Source organism: Crotalus tigris, unplaced genomic scaffold, assembly GCF_016545835.1.
Source record: "Crotalus tigris isolate CLP2741 ecotype Arizona unplaced genomic scaffold, ASM1654583v1 scf7180000024383.4638030, whole genome shotgun sequence".
NCBI classification, from domain to species: Eukaryota; Metazoa; Chordata; class Lepidosauria; order Squamata; family Viperidae; genus Crotalus; species Crotalus tigris.
Window position 1 is genome coordinate 4,164,128 of NW_024100553.1, and position 21,625 is coordinate 4,185,752.

At 43.9% G+C, this 21,625-nt stretch overlaps 2 protein-coding genes across 2 annotated transcripts; both read left to right on the forward strand.

Annotated features, from left to right (window-relative positions):
- The first annotated feature begins 231 nt into the window (after positions 1–231).
- AVPR2 (arginine vasopressin receptor 2) lies at positions 232–5,163 on the forward strand. Its single transcript, XM_039328692.1, has 3 exons — positions 232–483; positions 2,256–3,111; positions 4,464–5,163. The coding sequence occupies exons 1-3, from the start codon at positions 472–474 to the stop codon at positions 4,664–4,666; spliced, it is 1,071 nt and encodes a 356-aa protein (XP_039184626.1). The 5' UTR covers positions 232–471; the 3' UTR covers positions 4,667–5,163.
- An 8,970-nt stretch (positions 5,164–14,133) lies between these two features.
- On the forward strand, positions 14,134–21,001 carry LOC120301440 (caveolin-2-like). The gene is made up of 3 exons (XM_039328693.1): positions 14,134–14,550; positions 15,443–15,630; positions 19,675–21,001. The coding sequence occupies exons 1-3, from the start codon at positions 14,398–14,400 to the stop codon at positions 19,823–19,825; spliced, it is 492 nt and encodes a 163-aa protein (XP_039184627.1). The 5' UTR covers positions 14,134–14,397; the 3' UTR covers positions 19,826–21,001.
- The last annotated feature ends 624 nt before the right edge of the window (positions 21,002–21,625 follow it).

Consider the following 21,625-nt stretch of genomic DNA (forward strand, 5'->3'; position numbering starts at 1 on the left):
AGGAGAGGAGAACTATTAATACCTACCCTGAACTACTGCTACTTTCTCCTCCTCTCCTCCCCCTCCTCCTCCCTGAAAGTTTTCATTCACTCTTGAGAAAGGCTGTGCAAAGCCAGTGTGTTTGGCATCCAGCCAAGTCAGCAAGTTAACTTCTACCAGCAGTATTGCCAGAGGGTGGGGAAAAGTCAGTGTAATTAATTCTCTTATTCCCACCCCCTTCTTTCCCGGGTCCTTCCTCCTTGATTGTGGTTACTGAAAGCTCTACATTTTACTATATCGCATTGAGAAAAAGGTGAAGCAATTTCTTCAGAAAGATCCAGGAAAGAATTCCTGGTTTCCTTCAGATTTCTTCCTCACCTCTCTGAGCAGGCCGGTTCCTCTCTTTTGCCCTGAGTGCGATCTGCAAGCAAACTACCAACTGGCAGAGTAAGGTTTATTGGTTGAAGCCACTTGCCGGCTGATGCTCCAATTATGAATGACAAGGTAAGGGTTTGAGCATGGAAAATCTAACATCAAGGCAGCAAACTTAAACCTGGACTTTAAATGTTGCTCTCTGCCTGTCTGTTTCCTTCCTGTACCCTTTCTCAAATGCTGACTTAAATTAGCATTAAGTGACTAATTAAGAACAACTAATCACTTGCCTCCAGAAGTTGTGGGTGTTCCAACACTGGAGATTTTAAAGACGAGATTGGATAACAATTTGTCTGAAATGGTATAGTGTTTCCTCCTTGACTAGGGGGCTGGACTAGAAGACCTCTAAGAACTCTTCCAACTCTGTTATTCTGAGTTTCCTTCTGCTCTTTTTCAATCCTCACAAAGTACCGTAACCCAAAATTATTGTGGACCAAAAATGAATGGAGTTTATAGGCTTCCAGCACAACATGTACTCCGATTTATCCAGTTCTGCTCCATGTCATTTTCTTCATTTTGGCAGATTTATTCAGGATGGGTGGAGGGATCATGCTGTTACTGTTGTTAAAAGATTCAACTGTTAGAAATGTACCAAATGCTATAGTAGATTCCTATCTACCTTCTGCCAACTTGGAGATATGATGCTTTTGAAGAAGAGCAGTGAGACTTCAAGGAAACAGCTTAATTCAGGGTTTTTCAAACGGTGTTGTGTATAATGCTACAATTCTGTAAAAAAAATTGATGAGATTTTGCGAGAGACTAAAGGCAGAAAGGAGAAAAAGAAAAGGTTCACTTAACACTGCCAATTTTCAGTCATTGTAGCCTCCCCTCTTGATCAGAGGTTCTGAGAATTTTTTTTTTCTCATTAGCAGGTACCATGGCTTGGGAAAAAAAATCTGAATTCCTTCCCCCCACCCCGACAATTTTATCTGTTGCATTTACTTATTTACTATAGTGATACAAATGGCTAATATAAACCAAATTTAGCTCTTTGCTTTGGAAGACCAGTATACCTGCACCAAAATACAGTTACAGATGTTGGCTCAAAATCTGAAAACCAAATTTATTTTAAAGGCAATTAAGTCTCAGGGTTCCAGCTAATCTGAAAAGATGCCCAGGAAGATGCAGACACCTCAGTCAAGGTGCCTCCAATAAGTAACCATAACTGTAAGATAAAGGATTTCCTATACTCAGCCCTTTCTGTAAAACATTACCATACACAGACTTTTTAAAAGCAGAGGATGGTAGAAGGAGTCCTCAACTTATAACCACAATTAGGACCAGAACTTCTGTCACTAAGCGAGGCAGTCATTAAGTCAACCACACCTAATTTTATGACCCTTTTTGCTTTGGTTCGTTATGCAAATTACCACAGTTGTTAAGCAGATCACAGCTTTCCCCACTGATTTTGCTTGTTGGAAACCAGCTGAGAAAGTTACAAATAGCAATCATGAGACTCCGGGATGCTACAACCATCATAAATGCTGGCTGCCAAGTGCTTTTTTTGATCATATGACTGCAGGGATACAGTCATAAGCGTGAGGACTAATTTTAAGCACTTTTTTCAGCACCATGTAACTTCAAACTGACACTAAACAAATAATTGTAAGTCGAGGATTATCTATATATCTGTTGTAACAATATATAAATAACAAAGTGGAAGACGAGTGAAAACAGAAGGATACAACATTTATTATTTTTTTTAAAAAAAATCACCTTCTTTCTAATGCACCCAACAAATCTCAGAATTCCCAGCCAACATTTGGCGGGGTTGGAGAAGTTGGGAAGTTGGGAAAACAGACAGATCTGACCTTTTTTCTTTTCTTTTCTTGTGACGTTCGCAGGACCAAATGCCAAACACTTCCTCTGTGCTTCTGGGACCCCCTCCCAACGCTTCACTCCCTCCATCCGATGACCGTGATGATGCTTTGGCTCAGGCTGAAATAGCCCTTTTGGCTTCCATCTTCCTGCTGGCCACTCTGAGCAATGCCCTGGTGCTTGGAGCTCTGTTCCGCCAGGGCCGCCGGGCCAGCCTGATGCACCGATTCATCCAACACCTCTGCCTGGCCGATATGACAGTGGCCCTGTTCCAGGTGCTCCCTCAGCTCATCTGGGACATCACTGATCGCTTCCAAGGCCCAGACATCTTATGCCGTGCCATCACTTATCTGCAGGTGGTCGGTATGTTTGCCTCATCCTATGTTATTCTGGCCATGACCTATGATCGCTACCGTGCCATTTGCCGGCCCATGCTGGCTTTTCGTAGAGGGACAACCTCACGGCATCGACCTGTGCTATTGGCATGGATCGCATCTTTCCTTCTCAGCCTCCCACAGCTTTTCATCTTCTCCAAAACAGAACTGCCCAGCGGAGCCCACGAGTGCTGGGCAGCCTTTGCTGAACCCTGGGGAGCCCGGGCCTATGTCACTTGGATGGCTCTGGTGGTCTTCCTCCTTCCCACCTTCTTCATTGCCACCTGCCAAGGCATGATCTTCTGCGAGGTCTACCGCAGCCTGCGTTTGGGGCCAGAAGCAGCCCGGGCTCGCAGGGGGAGCCAACAAGGGGTCTCCCCTATATCTGGCGCTGTAGCTAAGACTCTTAAGATGACACTGGTCATTGTGCTCACCTATGTATTCTGCTGGGCTCCCTTCTTCCTAGTACAACTGTGGGCTGTTTGGGATCCTCAAGCACCTACTGAAGGTAGGTTATGCAGCATTCAGTAACAGCTTTTTAACCAGATTGTATCCTAGATTCCCCCAACCTAGTGGCTTTTGCTATGTTGATCAGGAGGAATGATGGAACTTTGTCCAACTCATTTGCAGGATACTGGATTAAGGAAGGCTCTTTTATCCAATAAAACAGCACAGGAAAAGAGGGGGGTCCCCTTCTCTTTCTGCTAATTCCCATGACAGTTTTTATGAACAGGAGGCTCTTTCCTTTCCTTTCCTTTCCTTCCCTTCCCTTTCCCCTTCCTTCCTTCCTTCCTTCCTTCCATCCTTCCTTCCATCCTTCCTTCCTTCCTTCCTTCCTTCCTTCCTTCCTTCCTTCCTTCCTTCCTTCCTTCCTTTCCACCCTGGAGTAATGCATCCATTCCTTCATTTTATTTCTACAGTAGTAACAACAGTGGTGGGATTCAGCCGATTCGCACCACTTTGGCAGAACCGGTAGCTAATTTTTTGTTGCCCAGGCCCAGAAAGGACTTCCAGAAGCGGCATCCACACAGAGAACTGGTTGTTCACATATCTGAATCCCACCACTGAGTAACAACCTAATGAGAAAGAGAGGAACGCTGACCTAGAGTCATCTAGTTCTAATCCATTGCCTTAATTACTACACCCCAGCAAGTCCCAAACATATTTTTAACATTCAGGCTTAGCACACTATGTCAAGATAACATACTCAGAACCTCTCCATAGGTCTGTTGGAATGTCGAGGCTAACGTCTGTCTGTCTGTCTCTATGTCTGTCTGTGATGTTATTTTCTCCCCTGATATTTTTGTGGTTCCTCTGAGACTTTGCTCTCTGATTTGACTACCTACTAGAGATATTGATCCAATTGCCCAGCCCTCCCTTCATAATTTGCCTGCCACTTCCCTAATCCTGGATTAAAGTTGTTGTCTTCTTATTTTGTAATCCAATACAATCAAATATTCATGCAAAAGTATCTGAATTAATTCAGCAGAACATGGAATTAAGCACCAATTAAACAATACATGCATCAAATAAATGCAGTGAATCGTGCCTTTTATTCTGTACTTTGATTGTATTGCATTGCATTGCATTGCATTGCATTATTTATATTGTGTTTATATCACATCACATTACCTTACATTTCCATATGGAAAGAGCTGAAGTTAACCAAGGGCTGGATTGAGTGACCAGTTTTTGACTAGAGAAAAACTCTCATGTGAAGTTCTTTTAATCCCAAGCACATTTTTTAGTTACTCAGTGATGATGGATCTGCCTTTACTGAATATGTTGCAAGATAAACTTTGATGATCTTAACCTCTGTTGGTAACTCCAATAGTTGTTCATTCCTATTATTTACTCCAGGCCCAGCTTTCACCCTCTTGATGCTTGTTGCCAGCCTCAACAGCTGCACAAACCCCTGGGTCTATACCACATTCAGCAACAGCATCTCAAGCGAACTTCACCGAATCGTCTGCCCCAGATGGGCCCATCGGCAAGTCGGCTCCCTGTATGAAGACTCCATTCTCACAGGCAGCTTCTCACTGGGCCGAGACACTCTTTCCTGAGACAGCAGCTTGCAGGCAGAAAGACAGGTGTGACGGGCACTCCTGCAAAATGGTTGACTCTCAGCAACCAGCAGGTTGCCTAAGGCTGGCTCTCAGTTCATCAGAGACACACGATTCTGCTCAACAACACTAAGTGAATGGAATCTGTATCAGAAAAAACTGCAGGCATCGGCAAGACAAAGCTTCTGAATGGATTGTGGGGGGTGTTTTTTGCCAAGGATTGAATTTCCTGATAATCTGATAATCTGTTACAAGGGGGCAACACTGGAGCAGTTACTAGGGAAACAATTTCCTTTTCCAATATTCTATTTCCTCTATAATGTTTTCGGTTGGTTTTGAGGTAATATAAAGTCTGAATCATTGTAAACTTTGGTTTATGGTTTAGCATTACATGCCAATCTGGCTATTGCTATTTAATTAACAAATCACAGTTTTTTTAAAAAAAAAAATACCATTGCTTAGTGTACTGTGTGAAACCAGCCAGTATTTTGTTTGATGTGTTCCTCATCAGTCTTAGGGGTTCAATTTTTTTAAAAAGAGGTTGTGTCCTACCATGAAGTAAATTAAAGTGCTTGTTCCAGCCTCAGAGCTCCATTGAAGAGGGCAGACAGCCCATAAGCCATATATGATCTTATGGAGATTTCCTGGGATTCAATATATTTTGTGAGAAGACTTTTCTACTGGCCTATGGTTTGTGTTGATTGGAGCTAGCAGATGCCATGGGAATGTATCTGCCTTTTGATGTAAATCAATACTAACCAGTGAGTGAGTAAGATAAAAAACTACAATGCCACTGCTGTTGTTATTGTTCTTTGCATTTCTATTATACAGTTGCAGGGGGATGGTCCATTCATTTTTGCACTGCACTCACACACTTCACATGGTAAAGCAAGGGCGGGGGGGGGTATAATCAAAGCTGGGGCTAAGAGGGAATGGCTGGCACAAGGCCACAGAAGACAACTTCCATGCATAAAGAATTAGAATCTGGTTCTTAATACGGACCACGACACCATGCTGGCATTCTGCTTCATTGTTGCCGTGTGAAATAGAATTTGAACACCCCACAAGCTAAAGTAAAAGGATTTGGATTCCAAAATAATAGAACAGATTTAGAGTCTTCAATTAGATGAGGTGGGACAACTCATGTGTGAGCCAGAAAATGGAAGGGTTAAAATAATGGTGGATTTTTGAAGTTCTCCCTTGTAATTAGGTCATGGATGTACTTCGAAACAAGTGGTAGAGCCAAATATGTCACAAATGCAAGGGTTTTGTAGCTATTGGAACACTACAACATAGCAACAAGGGTATACTACTATGGGGCATTTTCCATACTTAAACAGCCACCTCCTCTCATTGGGAGAGAGAATAAGATAAGAATGCTCAACTGAAAGTGGAGGTTCCCGAGGACAGGACAGTTGACTTCCAAAGGAAACTTGCAAGAAAAACTTCACAAGTCCAGTAAAAAATCACATGGCTTCCTGAAGAGAAGGAAGGCACCAGGATGAACCTAATGCTCAGAGGATGCCTGAATGACGGTGCTAGGTCTTTCAAAATGGATTGACTATAGAAAGGTTTGGAATTATGGAGAATTGCATGTCATTCTTCATCTTTAGAGGCCTTTAGAATAGTTTATAGATCCCTTTAAACCCAAATAGATTATTTTAAAATGTTCTCCTGTAGCCCTTTCTTAAATAGTGGAAGGATTCTGCAGAATCCATTAAATATCCAATTCCTCCCATGCTGGCCTAAGGGCATAATTTCGTGTGTATTGTATGCAGTGGGAATAATTTAAGCCTATGTGCCTGCTTCATTTTCAGCTTATGGCAACTTCATCCTTGTTATGTCCCGAGCCTTTGCAAACGGCTCGGGCGTTTGCAGGCAGTCCCGGGCAGGTGCAAAGCTGCCCGGGACCAGACAGGCTGTCGCCAGCGCCGTGCGCATGCGCGGGTGCTGGCGCGGGAAAAGTAACCCTTTTACCCAGGAGTTGCCTATATAAGAGGCTGCGAGGCGTTTGGGCGAGGCTGAAGCCATCTTCCTGTAAGCTGAACGCTGAATAAAAGAAACTGAGAACTCCAGCTGCTTCTCGTGTCTGTTTTCCCGCCACGGACTCAACACTGGCGACGAAGGTGGGATGCCTTGCACTACCTGGAAAGGAAGAAGTGTAAGCTTACCCAAGGAGTCCTGAGCGGCGGAAGAGGAACGGCGTCGACTCGGCAGCTGCCCGCCAATCCGGTGCGCATTCGGGGGTAGGCTGGCTGATAGACCCGTCTCCTGAAGATCCGAAGATGGCGAAAATCGGAAGGCTTTCGGAATTCGACGTCTCACATCCAGAGCGGTGGGAGTCCTACGTATCCAGAATGGAGAACTACTTCAAGGCAAACCAAGTGAGGGAAGATAGCTTGAAGGCCGCCACCCTGCTTTGCGTTTGCGGCCAAGACGCCTTCGAAATCGCAGAAAACCTTGCAGCACCTGTTCCAGTAGAGTCTGTAAGCTACGCAGACCTGAAGAAGCTGATGAAAGAGCACTTCCACCCCAAGGTGTCCGTTATCTCATGGCGCCACACCTTCGAGCAGAGGGATCAACAGTCCGGTGAAACAGCCAAGGAATACATCGCCGCGCTACGGAAGGCCGCCAAGCCCTGCGAGTTCAAGGACCTCGAGGAACGACTGAGGGACCGATTCGTGTGTGGGTTAAGGCATCGCGAGCTACAACAAAGACTTTTCGCAAAGGAAGAATTATCCTTCCAAGACGCCTTAAGGGAAGTCACCGCAGAAGAAGCAGCAGGCGGCGCCATCAAAAACATGCGGCCGATCAGAAACAGTGCAGAGGGTGCGTCCGTGCACCAGGAAGACGTCCGACGAAACTCCGAGGAGGATCCGGACGAGGAAGTCGACCGTCTACACCCCGCGAAGGAAGAGAACCAGAAGGGAAGCTCTTCGGCTCCGCTCAAGTGCATCGGCTGTGGAGGTCGCCACAGAAGAACCGACTGCAAGTTCCGCTCCGCTACCTGCCGGGCATGCGGCAAACAAGGGCACATTGCAGCTGTGTGTCTGAGCCGACGAAAGGCACAACCCCAAGAAGAACGCCTGAAAGGTACCAGATTCCCCAGCCAGAATAGGGTAGGGTTTTGCGCTTCGCGAAGAAGCATCTGTAGAACAGGCACACACAAGCCCATGAAGAAAAAGCTGTCACTCAACGTGAAGCTACAAGGGGTTCCATTATCTATGGAACTAGACACAGGGTCTGCCCTGTCCATCATTTCATTGCATACATTTAGGAAGATTTGTTCCAGAAGTGGGTCTAAGGCCAAGTTAAGGCCTTCTGATATTGTATTAACAGATTTTCAGAACTCAAGAGTGTGTGTTAAGGGGGAGGCCACCCTTAACGTGCAATACAAGAGTTTTGAAGGTCCACTAGACTTATTAGTAGTAGGGGGTGAACGAACGAGTCTCATAGGACTCGATTGGTTTGAGGCCCTGGGGATACACGTCACAGGACTCAACAGCTTACAAACACTCGACCTACAGGAAGTCTGCAAAGAATTTGCAGATGTTTTCAGCCCCCAGCTGGGCACATTCAAAGGACCACCTGTGTCCTTAAAGCTAGACCCCACTGTCACTCCCATTAGGATTAAAGCAAGAAGGGTCCCTTTTGCTTTAAAAAGTAAGATTGACACTGAACTAGACAAACTAATCCAACAGGGAATCCTAGAACCTGTTGATTCCAGCCCGTGGGAGACCCCCATTGTCACGCCTCTAAAGGCAAATGGGGACATTCGCATTTGTGCTGATTACAAATGCACACTCAATAAGGCATTGCAGCAACATGCCTATCCTGTTCCTGTGGTCAGTCACATCCTGGCCTCTCTCAAGGGGGGGCGTGTTTTTGCAAAGCTTGACCTAGCTCAAGCATATCAACAGCTGCCTGTTGATGATGATGCTGCCATAGCTCAGACCATTGTGACCCACAGGGGAGCCTTTAAAGTAAAAAGGCTACAGTTTGGAGTAAATGTCGCTCCTGGGATTTTCCAAAGCGTAATGGAAAACACACTACGAGGTATACCAGGGGTCTGCCCCTACTTTGACGATGTCTTGATTGCAGGAGACTCCACACACATTCTAGCTGAAAGACTTAGGGCTGTCCTGTTAAGATTCAGGGAATCAGGCCTCAAGCTCAGAAAAGACAAATGCAAGATTGGGGTGCCTTCTACTGAATTTCTGGGATTCAAAATTGATGCTGCTGGGATTCATCCTGCTGAATCCAAACTAACTGCTATTTTAGAAGCACCCAGGCCAAAGTCTAAGGCCGAACTTCAGGCCTTCTAGGCCTCCTGAATTTCTACAATTCTTTTCTTCCACATAAAGCTAGTGTAGCTGAGCCTCTTCACAGGCTACTAGACAAACAAGCTGTGTGGCTGTGGTCACAAGCACATGAGGCTTGCTTTAAAGAAGTCAAGGCCTTGCTCACTTCTAACAGTGTTCTTGCACATTTCAACGAGTCTCTTCCTGTGTGCATCGCTTGTGATGCATCCCCCTACGGGGTTGGAGCTGTCCTGAGTCACCTCAGGTCTGATGGAACTCAGGTTCCTATTGCATACTACTCCAGAACACTGTCTTCTGCCGAGCGCAACTACGCTCAGATAGACAGGGAGGCTCTGGCTGTTGTTGCTGGAATTAAAAAATTCCACGATTTTCTATATGGCAGGCATTTCACGGTCTTCACTGACCATAAGCCTCTGCTGGGACTGTTTACCACACGTAAGCAGACTCCCCACATCATTTCCCCTAGAATGCTTAGGTGGTCTATTTTCTTGTCTGCATATGATTTTTCATTACTCCACAAGCCTGGGAAAGAAATGGGCCATGCTGATGGCCTCAGTAGGTTGCCTCTGCCAGTAGTAGAAGCTGACCCCGCGCCAGCTGTCAACATTCTATCAATCCAAGCCTTGCCCGAGCTCCCTCTTAGTGCCAGGGATGTTACCGCTGAAACGGGTACAGATCACACACTTTCACGTGTCCGCTCCTGGGTCCTGTCCGGGTGGCCTGAGCACTGCCCTAGTCCTGAGTTTCAGAGTTTCTGGTCCAAAAGAAACGAACTGTCCCTTTCTCAGGGTTGTCTGCTTTGGGGAAACAGAGTTGTCATTCCCACCTCAATGAGGACTAGGGTCTTAGAATCCCTCCACGAGGGTCATCCTGGCATTGTTCGTATGAAGGCTCTTGCACGCAGCCACTTGTGGTGGCCTGCTTTAGATAAAGATATTGAGGCTAAGGTGCACGCATGCCACCTGTGCCAACGATCTCGCCCAGAGATGCCCCAAGCTCCTGTGCATAGATGGGAGGAAACACAGTCCCCATGGTCTAGGGTGCACATTGACTACGCTGGGCCCTTTCAGGGCCAGTTCTTCTTGGTCCTTGTTGACAGCCATTCAAAATGGCTTGAGGTTGTGCCTGTCTCATCCACCACCACTGCAAAGACTATTCAGGTACTGAGGGGGATTTTTGCTGCACACGGGCTGCCAGATGTCATTGTGTCCGACAACGGCCCTCAATTCACCTCCTCCGAATTCCAAGCTTTCTTACAGGCAAACCTGATTCGTCATGCCACGTCTGCGCCTTTTCACCCGTCCACCAACGGTATGGCTGAACGCATGGTGCGCATCGCAAAGGACGCCTTGAAGAGACTCACCTACGGGACTGGCATCACAGGTTGGCTGACTTTCTCCTTTCTTATCGCACCACACCGTCCACTTCTACAGGGAGAAGTCCCAGCTGAACTTCGTTGGGGGCGCCAACTTACTACTAGAACTTGACCGGTTGCATCCGGACAGACTGCCTTCATCTACCTCACATCCTAGGGCACCTAGACAACTACTTGTGGGTGCCCCGGTTTGGGCTCGCAATTACGGGCCTGGTTATACATGGGTCCCCGCTTCTGTGTCCAGGATCACAGGTCCTCTATCCTACGAGGTTGCCCTGGACAACGGTCGTGTCCTACGTCGGCACATCGACCAACTTCGCTCTAGGCGAGACTTTTCTGCTGAGACTCCTGGGTCTTTTCCAGGGGGGGAGAGGGACCCTTTGGAGCAAAGGGAAGGGCAAGAGCTACTGCCCATCTCCACTGAGGGAGCCACAAACGGCTCGTCCCAAGATTCCGCAATTGCTCCGAAAAGGAAGTCATGGAGCTTACCCACACAACAGGCACTCACGCCTACTCCAGCCAGGGAGTCACCCCGGGGGCATACTCACTTTCCACATACGTCACACAGCACTCCAGTCACGGAGGATACCCGGGGGCATCCCAACAAATCATTCCCCGCAAGAGAGCTGGCACACAATTCCCAAGGTTGGCCTGACCTTACCCCAAATCCTACAGGGGGTCAAACATACACAGAGCTAGTCGAGGAACCAAGTCCCGACTACAACAACCCTAGCACAAATCAGGGAACACCTGAGTTTTGGGAAAGTACAGAAACCCACACGAGCCCGAACACAGAATGGGGTTCAGGGAATGGACAGCCTCCTGACAGGTCTTGGACTGACCTAGGAGGTCCTACAGAGACGCCCAGCAGCGGCTATCACTTCAAGGGGCCTGAGGGTCTACAGCTAGGCAGGTCAACCAGGTCACAAAGCAACAGAAGCCCTGGCCTGACGAGCCCGGTGGGCAAGCAAGCAGGCCAGGCATCGGGGCACAGTCCTTGGAAGACACCAGGGCACAATAGAGAGAAAAGGCTCACGCCTCCCTCCAGTCAGGGGACTTATGCCAGTAATCCAGAGCTAAGAAGGTCACAGAGAGCAAAGAAATCTCCCAAGTACCTAGAAGACTACATAACATTGCTGGCAAAGCAAAAGCCAGTAAACAGTGGGAACATTGGGGAGCAAAATGTCATATAAAATAAATGTTGTATGTTGGTAGTAGTTTTAGCCCGGGGGAAAGGGGTGTTATGTCCCGAGCCTTTGCAAACGGCTCGGGCGTTTGCAGGCAGTCCCGGGCAGGTGCAAAGCTGCCCGGGACCAGACAGGCTGTCGCCAGCGCCGTGCGCATGCGCGGGTGCTGGCGCGGGAAAAGTAACCCATTTACCCGGGAGTTGCCTATATAAGAGGCTGCGAGGCGTTTGGGCGAGGCTGAAGCCATCTTCCTGTAAGCTGAACGCTGAATAAAAGAAACTGAGAACTCCAGCTGCTTCTCGTGTCTGTTTTCCCGCCAAGGACGCAACAATCCTTGTCTCATAACAGACATGTAGGTAGAAGATGAAGCCTCAAGCAGCCTCAAATGCCTCCTAACATTTCTTCTCTTTTGAAGCTCTTCTTCAAAAGTTAATTCAATGGATGTAGCTGAGCAAATTCAATTTACAAAGTCAAGCAAATTCAAAGCTTTAAATTAAATCACCAAATCAATCTAATTTAAAAAGTCAGTTCAGTTCAGAAAAATTACATGGTACATGCAATCATATGAACCAATCTGGAAGCATCTGAGTCAATCTGATGCTTTGAACCAAATCACAATCAAATTGCCAAAGCAAATATGCACATAGGACTAGAACAAAGCATGATTTAGTTAACTCGACTCCATAACATTGCTAGAGAGAAACAGATCCACAGAATAGTTTAAGTCACATAGCAAAAATATTATCATATCCTGATGCACTCTTAGTATTACCCCTTCCTCCAAGAAAAAGCAGCCCATAAGGTTGCTTAGGAAATAACTGAACTCAATTCTATGTTATGTGCCATTTCATAAATAACATTTCTATATATTACAAGAGGGGCTGGGACCCCTTTACAAATCCCTGCAGATAAATAGGTGTATTTATTGTCCTTATTTATTTAAAACATTATCTAGGAGTTTAAGCTGATACGGAGCTCTCCCCTTATTTTACCTTCATAACAACAACCCAGTGAGATAAATCGTGATAAAAAAATAGTGACTGGCCCACATTGTAAGAACAAGTATAGCCATGGTGGTGAACCTATGGCACGTGTGCCACAAGTGGCACGCAGAGCCCTCTCTGTGGGCATGCGTGCCATCGCCCCAGTCCTAGGCCTTCAGCTGAGTTTTATAAAACCTTTTTGCTTTAGGCCTCCGCCGCCGTGTAAAAAAAAAAAAAAGGTTCAATCAATTTCAATTTTTCGCGGGAAAAAAAAGATCTTGCAAAGTTGGAATTGATTGATTGAACTTTTTAGTCCCACCCAGTCTGTCGTTATTACCACAGCCATGCCCACCCAATGGGCCATACCCACCCAATGGGCCACGCCCACCTGGCACCCAACTATACCTAAGTGGGTTTTGGGTTGCAGTTTGGGCACTCGGTCTCTAAAAGGTTCACCATCACTGAAGTATAGGATCAGCATTCAGATTGCAAGAAGTAAATGTTTTATTCAATATAAAATGGCTCTTTAATTTCCAAACCAATAGAAAATCAAGGATGAATTGTTTCTGTTTAAAAGTTTATTAATGAAAGAGCGTCTCTGGGGTACATTTGTGTGCAGAAACGTATGCACAAAGAGATTCATAACTAATCAATGGCTTTGGGATGCTAATATTGAGAACGCCAAAATGTTAAAACACAATGAATCAATTTTAGAAACTGAAGGTTTAGTTGTATTAATATTGCTGGTTTTGAATAACTCTGAATAATTATTATCTTACTTCTTGTTTATTGTGTTATTGTCTGAATATTTCTCCTCTTCCTGAATCTCCTTCTATAAGAGGAGTGAAAAATAGTTAATCTCTAATGTGTGGAATTATATATGTATATTTACATTTATTGCAATATGTACAGAAATTACATATATATATATATATATATATATATATGTATATATATATATATATATATATATATACATACAGAAATTACGCAAATGGAGCTGCGCGTATGTGCATGCTTGCCTACTACTTGTGTGGAACCATTCTCTCCCCCTCCCCCTGGCCGGGCCACAAAGCCAAAAAGGTTGGGGAACTCTGGCTTAGCATATTATGTGAGCCTAAGTATTCTAGCTTTAAGCCATAATCTATGGTTTAGCACATTCTGTAAACCTGATCAATTGTAGTTTTTTTAATAAACTAAGGCTTTGCACAGTACATGAATTCAAATAACGTGCGAACTACTGTATTCCTAATTATTGTTATGTGGATTCGTTCAGTTTCTGCATAAAACATCTTTTTTTCACTTCTGCATTACTCTGTAAATCTATAAGGAGTTCAGTGGCCATTAGATGGCACCCCACATTGATGAAACCCACTTGGCTGCATCAGCATAATTATTCTGCCTTGGAATTCTTCTGCTCTAATCCATGGAACTCCATCCTAATCTCAGCTGTAAGAATAGCTTGGCTTCGGGTATATTTAGCTGGCCTATCTTCTTCCCCCCATTTCCATCTCCCAGCAAAGGATCACTGGGACAGTGGCATATTTATAACCCTTGTCCCTACACATGTGGCTTGCCTCATAGCTGAAAATACCAGATGGGGGTGTGCAATTGCCAAGATCCACCCTCCTTGACTGGCCTTTCCTTCCAGTCTATGTTGGCTGAAGCTGAGAATAGAACTGGAGTCAGATTCCTGTAAAGCAATGAAATAGTGTGAGGAGGCACGATAGACAGACAGGGAGGATAATTGGAAAATAAGACGTAGTGTTTGTAAAAAGGGAAAGTGCCATAGATTCATGTATTAGGAGGTACTTGACAGCATCCCTGGATCCGCCATTCTGAAAACCCTTGAGCTACTCTCAAGATGATCAGTGATAAATACTTGGCGGAGTATAAATTAGACCTAGAAGACCCTCATTTGCAAGAACCAGGAACTACTATGCTCCTGCAATCCTCTGTCAACATACCACCCAAAACCGATCCCCGAGATCCACATGGGATCAACCAACATCTAAAGGTAAGAAGGGGAACCAAAGTATAACCATGTTTGGGATGTCCAAGATATAAGAACACAGCTCTAAGAAGCCATGCTATCCAGCAAGGGAGCTATGTCCTCTTTAAAACTCAGTCTCCTCCCACTTTTGAAATGCAGGCTTACTTATGTTTCCCTACTTCAGCCCCAAATGTTCTGTCTTTCCTGATTGATTTTCTTATAATATGTCTCAAAGTCCATCAGTAGTCAGTCATTCTCTCTCTTTTCATATATACATGCCCACACACACTCACTTGACCCTGTATTTGTGGGGAACCTCAGAAAGGAGGAGGAATATTAGACATAGTGAACAGAGAAAGGGATGGAATTTATTAGTAATTTATTTCATAACTAGCAGTTGAGTCCAAGCTGCTAATGCTCAGGAAGAAGAGATTCAAAGAGACTCCACCACAATGAACTCTTTAATAAATTAGGGCTGGGGCTTTGTATTGCAGTTGCCTAAATTCTGTGCTTATTCTTGCATTAAAATCCTTAATGTCTGCGTGACTCTTGCTTCTTGGGTTATGTCCTGCAGAACAGAGCTTGACAATACTATGTCTACAAACACAGATAACCAGAGTCCAGGTTCTTTGCTCTGCCTAATCCAGTGGTTCTCAACCTGTGGGTCGGGACCCCATTTGGGGTCAAACGACCATTTCACAGGGGTCGCCAAACAAGGCTATCCGCCATTTTTTTCCTATTTTCTTTGGCCACACCCCTGGCACCCGGTGATGTATAAGTGGTTGGGGGTCACCACAACATGGGGAAATATATTATGGGGTCACGGCATTAGAAAGGTTGAGAACCACTGGCCTAATCTAATCTAATCTGTCCAGTGAGGAAGCCTTAGTAACCAAATTCCCGTTCTTCTTGGTAGCTGGAATTCTCCGACATCCTTGCAGAACCTTCCTCATTCCGTACCTTTGATCGGATTTGGACCTGGAGCGACATCACCTTTGAGAGCTCCCGCCTCTGGTGTTACCGTATTATCTCACTGCTCTGTGCTGTGCCAGTCTCTTTGTGTTCAGGCTTTCTCTTTGCCTGCCTAGGCTGTCTCCATATCTGGTGAGCATCTTCTTTTGGTTTTGTCTCCTAACATCACTTGGACTTACTGGTGCTTCTAGCCAACCTGTGCTCCTGGTTGGTTTAAAAACAAAGCAACCTCTTAATCATCAGTAGGAGAACTATCAACCATTGCAATAGGCCAGGGGTAGGCAACCTCGGCTCTTTTATGACTCATGGATTTCAATTCCCAGAATTCCTGAGTCAGCTGACTCAGGAATTCTGGGAGTTGAAGTCCATGAATCATAAAAGAGCCAGGGTTGCCTACCCCTGCAATAGGCCATGATAGTTCTTAGGTTACTTGCATCCATATGGGTAGTATAATTATTATACATTATCTTTGTATAACTTTCTGATCCATGATAATGATTTACTAAACTAATCTAATCACCTCAGTTTGTATACCGACAAGCAAACAGCAACACTAGCTGATTTTGACTGATCTCTGAAAAACATAAGCAGGGACAGAACTGGTGAGGATTTGGATAGGAGACCTCTAGGAAGCCAATACTGGGAACTCAAATGGGGAGTAAAAAAAAATTCCTGAAGAAGATAAAAAGAATCCACTTCTAGACTGACATTAAAAAAAAAAAAACTACCTAATCTATATATGTTAATATAATGAAGAATAATTTTTTTTAGAGTTTTTATTTTGTCTGGGTTCATATAATACACCAAACCATAAAATAACCTCACTAGCTCTATTTATACAACACAGCAAGCTACCAATAGCCAGCCACATCTGCATTGTGTAAATCCAATACAAAAAAGGGCCTGGAAAGATCAATTCCTGACTGTCACCAATCTTCCTTCTATTGCATGCTACCTTAGAGGATATTAGGTGCATCATAAATGACATGTTGCAATCACAAAGAGGAAAGTTTCCCTAACTCAGTCAATCACAAGCAGATTATGGAAGGCTGATCTGAACAAAGATGACCAACCAACACCACATATAGATTCTCAGCCTCCTTGACTCTGACTCCACCAGCCATCTCCTAGATCACCTTCTGCCCCATGGCACATCTGTGTCTGATTTTTCTTTTTTCCTGCATTACTGTGTTTCTCAGACCACCTCCTCTCCACACCTCAGACGTCATACCAGCAGAGCAGACATAGCAGAGCTGCCAGATCTGGACTACAAGATCTAGATGGCCAATAGATGCACCAGATGCACTCATTGGTACCTGGGTTTTTGCAGTCTAGATCTTGGTAAGAGGGAAGAGACATTTTGTATGGGAACAAGTTCTCCTACAGGTTGTAGAATGAACCTACAATATGACAGCCAAGTGGAAAATACACCTGTTGATTTTTTTCTTAAGAAAATAGTTTTAGTTATTGGATGAGCAGAGTGAAGCTTTGAAATACTCAATTGGCCATAGAAATCTCCACAGTACGTGGACGTTATACACTGTGTATGGGGCTCCAAAACTTCTCACTTGCAACCAGTCATTATAGTGGCCTTCCCATGTCTCTCTTTGGTAGCCATAAATCCATGGAAAGCAACAGCAGAACCCAATTATTGACTCCAGTGCCCTTTGCACTGATAGAAGAAAGACGTGGGAGAAGGAATATGCAAGGGCTGATACTGTACAGACTTGAGAGATGGGGTAAAACCTGGCAAGAAAATTACATTACAGGTATTCATTTAGCAATTGAATAACTGCAATTGAAGCCGCAATTTGGTTATTAAGTGAAGTGGTTGCTAAGAAAAACCGCAATTGGGCTTACAATCTTAGTTCAATTTTTCTTTACTTTACAGACCTATGAAAGTCATAAATGAGAAGATTGATTACTAAGTTACTTTTTTATCACCATTGTAATTGCAAACAATTGCTAGGGATTAAGTTTGCATTATATACTAAGAGAAAAATCAGTTGGCTAGTTTATAGCTAAGTCTAAGTGCATTGTATGAACCTACACATCTGGTTAAATTCAACAAACCCTGATTCAGTTAAAGATAGAGTTTATAAATACAGTGGTGAGAAATAAAGGGGGCCATTCAGGGTGAGGACATTAGGCTCAAGATATCTCCACCCCTTAAAAAACCCCTTTGCCTACATCTCAGTTCCTTCTGTAGGAACTGAGATGTAATTCAGAAAGGACAGCCCCATGCAAATTTCCACAGTTCCGTATTGGAAAAACTCTTATGTTTCTGCACGTGAGTTGAGGGACTGGAACTGAAGAAAGTCATGGAAGAACATCTCCAATGCAAGATGGTCACCCAGAGATGCCATGTGAGAGTGAGAAATACAATTGCCTTCTTGTAGAACAGTCAAAGGAGATTAAATTATGCACCAGCAATTCTACATTCTCTCTATTCTTAACGCTAGTTTCACTGGAGAAGGAGAGGGAGAGGGAGGGAGGGAGGGAGGGAGGGAGAGAGAGAGACAGAGAGAGAGATTATTTTCAGCCCAAAGGAATTCACAGCAAGATAAAGATATCTTCTCTGAAGGTTATGAATCATAATTTACCATGTTGGCCCTGTGCAAGTTGGTTGATAGATTTTTTTTTTTTACTTTCCCAGTCTAAGATTTAAAGTATGTGGGTCTCCCTACTCCCTAACCAGGAACGTAACTACTACACCATGTTGGCATGGGCATACAGACAAATATATGTATAAGATTATCTTGGACTGAATTGTGAGTGCATTTGGTATATACTTGAGATGTTTGTCACTATTTCCCTTAACCGAAGGACTTTGGCACTGAAGGACAGACAAGGAGTAGCTGCTGTGTAATTAAGGCATTCTGAGGAATTAGGAATTAGCAAAAGAAATGAGCCAGCACCAGGGCTACTTTCGATGTCTGCTTTGCATTTTTCCAGAATGCTTTGCAACGTCAGCCCCTTATGGTACAGTTGCCATAAGAATAATGCAAACATTCAGGGTATTCAGGGAAAACAATAACTCCAAAGTTGTCACCAAAATTAGTCACAAAAAGAATCATAATCCTGAAACAAATAAGGACTTTAGTAATATAAACTGATTAATTGCATGGAAGAAAATATATCTGTTTGTTCTGGACAGAGAACCTTGTTGTATGCAGAAGGAAAGTTATAAACCAGGGGTCTTCAAACTTGGCCCTTTTATGACTTGTGGACTTCAACTCCCAGAATTCCTTAGCCAGCGTGCTTGATTGAGGAATTCTGGGAGTTGAAGTCCACAAGTCATAAAAGGGCCAAGTTTGAAGACCCCTGTTATAAACCAACCTTCTTTATTACAACATAAGAATTTCTTAAAATTAGAAAAATATGCAAATCAAAATGATACAATCCAAAATAAAAATGTTATGATTGTGTGAAATACAAAACAAATTTAGCACTAGTATTAAATACTAGTATTAAAATGTTATATAATGGAAAATAATGTCCAAAACAATCTAGACAGTAGGCTTAATTGATCTATTTGGTTAATCTACGTAGAGTTTGGTAGGAAGACAAGATGGGCCTTCTCCGTTGTCACTCTCATGCTTGAGCATTCCTGTCAAAGGATGTCAAAGGGCCAGCTCCTTCCTTATTACCCACTTTTTAATTTTCTTTTTAATCCTGCCTTTATTTGTTTTATAAATAACTGAAGGTGGTGAACTTACCTAATACCCCATCCTCCTCCTATTTTCTCTACAATAACCCTATGGGCTGGGCTGAGAGAGAGGGACTTGCCTGAATTAACCCAGCTAGCTTTTATGGCTAAGGCAGAACTTGAAATCATGGTCTCTCTAGCTTGGTGCGCTTTAAGCACTAGATCAAACTAGCTCCATAATGTTGATTGTATGAGTTCATGCATTACTTGTTTGAATTACCAACATAACATTAAGGTGTGTTTTAATAGAATTTTCATTGTTTTGAGCATACCTCTTATTTTTATGTTGTCTTTTATTTTTCATTTTCATTACACTTATTGTTAGCTATCTGATACATTGCAGAAAAGCAGGATATAGATTCGGTGAAACAGCTGGTTGTTTACTGAAGTGTAAATTAAGGAAGAGTAGGGAAGGTTTGTCTAGAAGGCCAACCTTTTTAAATTCTCCCTTCTTCTTCCCACAACAGGTGTGTGATGCCTTGCATTCAGCTGTGTACAATGGCCATGCCTCCAGTTCGCACCCTCTGGGCTAGCATCTTGGATGTTTTGATAGCCCCTCTTTTCACTAGCCTGGGACGCTGCTGCAGTGCCATCTATCTCACAGTCACTCAAAAGTGATACAAGGATATTCTTACATCGAGATCTATGCTGCACTGATGTCTCATTATACAACCCACTGAATACGGTTGATTTCCAGAAGGACTGACCAAGGGACTTTTTTAACCAAGGCCTTGAAATACGGGACTGGAGTGGTGGTGGGGAATGACAGGCAAAAAGAATGGAAAGGGAGCCTTCTTGGAGAATGAATGGTAGGGTAGACTCCCCAATGCTTCTTCCCACCTTTTCTTTTCCAAACCCCTCTCCTCTGCCCAGATTTGCAAACAGGGCTTCAGAATGATGCTTCCTTTTTTTCTTTCCATTTGGAAACTAAAATGGGCAAGTCCTTTCCCCAAGCCTATGCACCTCCATTTTGTAAGGCAGAAGTAGGCTATGTGGTTCTTATGGTATAAAAATGCTTTGATCACCTGGGAATCACCTTATTTTGTCAACACCCCCCCCCCATTCTTCTATTTCAAAAAAAAGTCAAATGGGAAGTGGGCAAAGCAAAGCACCATCTTAGCATTCTCTTTATTCCACCAGGACTCGTACAGGCATTGTGAGAAAGTAAACATAGTGAGCGCTTTCAGGACACAATTTTCTTTGAAATATGCCACTTCTTCCCCCCCCCCAAGGCAAAAACCAACAATATTTTGCAAAGCTGGAGGTGGTTATTAGGAAATAGCTTCCCCAGTTTGCTCTCTAATAAAATGATATTTTGTGCTACAGTACCATGCTAACAATGGCAGCCATTTTGTGGCCAGCCAAAGCCTTCTCTGCTCCAAGGTCCACCATTTCTCAGAGTCCAGAAGATTCTTTCTGAATTCTCCCAAGAGTTGAGCTGTATTCAGTCCTCAATTCTTATCCCTCAGTGACTCTCCAATCCACATCACACAAATCCACATTGGGAAAAGATCAGGATAACAGATTGGCAATAGCCCACCAGCTCAGCCATTCCCAATCTAATGTTCTCTTACAAGTTGTCATCCCACCACTTCTGGAGGTCATCAGGTGGAATAAATCCCACTAATGAGACATACTTTAAGAGTGAGGTTTGCAAAGGAAATGCTTTCAAATCCAGAACGCTTCTGAGAGATGATTCACTCCAGCCCCTCCTTTATTAGAAATAACTGGAATTAATATTATGTTAAGTCCCCACACCTGCAGATTGAACAACAATAAACTTTGCTTAGTTTCCTTTCTGCTTGTTTTGTCTTGGGGGCAAAAACTCATATTCCATGGCACAAAGGCACCCCATTAACTGTTGTTACAATTCATCTACCACATGGGCAGCTTACATTGCCCTTGCACTGTTTTGGTTCAAAGTAATGTTTTTCCTTTTCTCCTTCGGTTATTGTGGGAACAACCCATCACCTCTGAGCACTGGGCCTTGTCTTTCATGGCCATTTTGCTTGGGCTACTGAAGAGATCAGGTACCCAGTTCCAGTGGGACATCCGACAAGACCTTTCAGGCATTTGTGTACTTTTCCGATGGACTTGAGCCTTGTGTTCTTCTGGAACAGTGTTTGACTTGTTTGTATACAATTTTTCAAAAGAGCAGTAGATCTAAGTTTAAAACACAGAACTAGCAGTCTCTTTCTGAAGCTCAATGTACTGGGAAAGAGTTGGGTTTTTCCAGCTGTGCAAGGTGAATGCTTTCTACATAGTCCTCACTTACCAACCACTCATTCAGTGACCAAAATTACAATAGTGCTGAAAAGCAAGATTCATGGCTAATCATTGAAGTTGTAGCTACTATAGTGTCTCCATGGTCATGTGATCATGATTCAGATGCTTGGCAACTGGCTCACATTTACAACG

What these genes read in the sequence shown, in the direction of transcription:
- AVPR2 (XM_039328692.1), top strand. An exon ending in TCCTCAAGCACCTACTGAAG is followed by an intron (nt 3,112 to 4,463) that starts GTAGGTTATGCA and finishes TATTTACTCCAG; the next exon opens with GCCCAGCTTTCACCCTCTTG.
- LOC120301440 (XM_039328693.1), top strand. Translation starts at nt 14,398, where the DNA reads ATGATCAGTGATAAATACTTGGCGGAGTATAAATTAGACCTAGAAGAC. An exon ending in GGATCAACCAACATCTAAAG is followed by an intron (nt 14,551 to 15,442) that starts GTAAGAAGGGGA and finishes TCTTCTTGGTAG; the next exon opens with CTGGAATTCTCCGACATCCT. An exon ending in CTAGGCTGTCTCCATATCTG is followed by an intron (nt 15,631 to 19,674) that starts GTGAGCATCTTC and finishes TTCCCACAACAG; the next exon opens with GTGTGTGATGCCTTGCATTC.